Source organism: Montipora foliosa, chromosome 9, assembly GCF_036669935.1.
Source record: "Montipora foliosa isolate CH-2021 chromosome 9, ASM3666993v2, whole genome shotgun sequence".
In the NCBI taxonomy this organism is placed as follows: domain Eukaryota; kingdom Metazoa; phylum Cnidaria; class Anthozoa; order Scleractinia; family Acroporidae; genus Montipora; species Montipora foliosa.
Window position 1 is genome coordinate 6,589,153 of NC_090877.1, and position 3,461 is coordinate 6,592,613.

Sequence of the window (3,461 nt, forward strand, 5' to 3'; positions counted from 1 at the left end):
ATGTCCTCTCATAAAATGTATCGTTTCCTGGCATTATCCTGGCAGTTGCCATCGGCTTTCTTCTCTACCCCTCCCTCCCTCCCTCTCTCCACATGTCCCATTCTTCACGAAGTAATTCACGCAATTGGCCGGTCAGCGGTTTGGAAAGTGGTACCCAGCGAGGAGTTGGTTTCTCCTACGCTTCCCGAGAGAGAAACCACGACGAACAACAGTTTGATTTTCCATTGAGCGTGTGCGAAGTACGTCACACCCCACGTGATGCATTGAAAAATATGGCAAAACTACACAGCAGACTCGCCCAAACGCAGCAGTTACGTCGCTGAACGCACGCGCAAGCTCCAAAACAACTTACCAGTTCAAATTTAATTTATTCGTCCTTGGCGCTGGACGGCGGCTCACTCAAATAAACGACCGGTTGGTCGCAGTGGTTTCTCTCTCGGGAAGCGTAGGAGAAACCAAATGTTCGTAGGGAAGGAAAGTGGCGCCGGGAGCAACGATTTTTAGCTGCTTTTTCCTTGTATTCTTCCTTTAGCAAAAACGTAGGGCACAAGAGAGTGATTCTTGGGCATTTAACAGGTATTTAAAGTTGTGCACCGTCGTTCGAGTGAAACTGTCTTTAAAGGGATGTTTCCAACTTCAAAGTTTTTGGACATACTCAAATTTGCCATCCTTAGCAAAAGAATTCAATCACCACTGGCTGGAAACTTAATTAATAAAACGGGAGGGGTCGCTAAGATCCAAAAAATATTATGGATCTTGCAGGCATCAATCCTATATCAAGGAAACGTTTATCATTTATTGAAATGTGGCTTAATTCATGAGAGTATTTTTCTGCTCAAGGTGCTGCTTTTTAAACTGCAATGATCTCCACCTTGGTTCATACATTTCAATTTCCATTCCATTACTTAAAATCAATATATTCACCTTACCTTTATGAAGCTCTCAACCTCTGGGTCATGTGAACATGGTGTTTTCAGAGTCTTCGAACCTTCACCTGATTAAGGTTGAGAGAAAGCATGGATCTTTTAGACAATGTTGACTGATTTTCTGAAGCAAATTTCGACAATTAGTCAGTTGCAGCAGTACTCTTCGCAAATTCTGAGGAGTTTCTGGTGAAAAGGGAGGGGTATTTGTTATCAATGTCTAAAACTTGTGATTAACTAAAGATTTCCCCTAAACAGCCTAAAATGACGAGACATAGCCCGTTTATAATCTCTTAGTTTGGAGGCTATAGTAATAGCTGGAACATAACCCAAGGATCGAAGGAAAGACAGTAAAACTCAACTTTGTTTATTTAACAAATTTCAAATATTATTACTTTCACGTAAACTTGACCATGTACAATAAACAAATTTCGATTATGATCATTATTAATTTACTTGATGTCTCCTTTTCCTTTGAGACGAGGACTTCCACTTAAAAGACTTGATGATAACTTGATCAAGATGAACAAGAAACCAGGCCTCGATTGTTCAAAAGGTGGATAACGTTATGCACCACACAAATCACTATCCAGAGGATAAACACTTGCAAAACCAATTGAATTATCCAGTGGACAGTGATTTATCCAGGGGATATTAAAGTTGTTGTAGTTCACGCGAATTGTGGATAATTCCCGTTTCTGATTTCCGGATTCTGGATTCCTGCTTTTAGTGCTGCCCGGGTTACATATACAAGTACCATTTGAGGCGTGCTGTTCTTGTCTTGGCTAATACAATAAGTGGGAGAGACCTTTGTAAGTCCGCAATAAGATATCGCTGGATACAAAAAACAATGACATCAACAGAAACTGATAATTTTATTTCCAGTTGCACCTGCTTTCAGTACAGTCTTTTATTCCTGCCTGACTTTGGCTGCCCGTAAACAGAAATTATAACAGGAACCATTAAGCTATTCGTAGCGGGAATCAGAGCGCCCAAATAAATGAATTAAGAATTGAAAACGAAAGCCTTTGATCGATTAGAATCATTTTCAGAGCTAACGGTATCCTACTTTACGTTATTCACGGGGGTCTGACCGCATTGTAACTGTTCTTCGCAGCTAATCAAATTTGCAGAGCAACAACATAGCAACCACATGTCATCAATATTATGACTATTTGTGTTTCCGTCAATCGTTTTTTCATTTTAAAATATATTTCAACTTCCATCTGAAACACAGCGTATATAATAAGTACAAAACTTCAGAGCTTGATAACGAAAAAAAAAACGGCAAAAATTGTATCCACAACTCTTAAAAAGATTTCGCATGTTTCCGTTCTTCGACAGTAACGATACATAAAATTAAAACGGGTGCAGATCGACCAAAATTGTTAACATGTTATCACGAACCAGCACTCACCTCAACAAACTAGTCTATATTTAGCCATCAAGGGTGAAACCTCAGACCGAGGTCAGTTTCATGTGTAATAGGAAATTATTTATAGCACGTACCTAGCTCAAGGACTCCTGCATCTTGCGGCGATATTTTTCCAGAACAGTAATCTTTGTCTGCGATGTAAGCGATAACAACAAGGACAGGAAACAACAAAAACGTTAAAATTGCCTCCCAAAGTTCGATCTCGTTTTCAGAGATCACACTGAGAGCAAGAAAAAGCCAAATGTAGGCCAGAATGGAGAACGAAGCAGTGACAGCGAACACCTTGATAGCTTTAATTTTTCGATGCTCGTGAACAGGTACAGTCATTATGCATACTCCAGTTATAACAAGAAGATTGAAGGCTGCAGAACCGACAATGGTGCTCGGACCAAGTTCTCCTGCATTAAATCCGTTCAGTATGGTAATCTCAATAATAGCGAGCAGAATTTCAGGGGCTGAGGATCCCAGTGCCATCAAAGTTAGGTTAGCTACAGTATCATTCCATATTCGAATTTCCACTAAGTCAATTTCATCACTATCCTGTCTTGCTACTTTGACTTGTTTTGTTTTGCTTGTTATGATTTGGATAGCGCACATAAATACATCTGCGATTATAGCAACTCCCATGAAGCACCATAACAACGCAATAAGGTAGATGAAAATCCTTAGTTCCTCAATCCAACCTGATTCATCCAGAAATGGAAGCAATAGTGTCCCCACTGTAGAACATTTGTCAGTCATAGTGGCATCCAATTCGATCGAACAGAAATCAACACACGGCAAAGAAATCCCATACGCTCATTGTCCGTTAGTTTAGACCAAGCGTCGGTAACAAATCTTAAATGTTTATCACTCTAGAACCGCCGCGGTAATAAAATAATTTAAGCAGGATGATGTATTTGAGTCGCAAGCGTTTTACAGATAGGTGGAGTCCGTAAAGCATTCGGTCACGTAGGCCGGCAGAAACCAAAATTTTCATCCTTTGCCATTTTATGAGTTGATTTCCTTCAAATTATACCTTTGACGATCCCTGTTATTTTAATTGCGTTGAACTGAACTCTATCGCAACCAACACAACTGACCTACTTACCCAACACGGCGCT

At 40.1% G+C, this 3,461-nt stretch overlaps 1 protein-coding gene across 1 annotated transcript in view; it reads right to left on the minus strand.

The window, feature by feature from the left end:
* LOC137969778 (sodium/calcium exchanger 3-like) overlaps positions 1-3,461 on the minus strand; it is a 14,449-nt gene extending 10,988 nt beyond the window's left edge. Inside the window, exons 1-2 of the mRNA XM_068816136.1 lie at positions 2,433-3,461; positions 930-994 (exon numbers count right to left, since the gene is read on the minus strand). Of these exons, the coding sequence (XP_068672237.1) occupies positions 930-994; positions 2,433-3,099 (732 nt within the window). The 5' untranslated portion in view covers positions 3,100-3,461. The remainder of the gene's footprint in view (positions 1-929; positions 995-2,432) is intronic.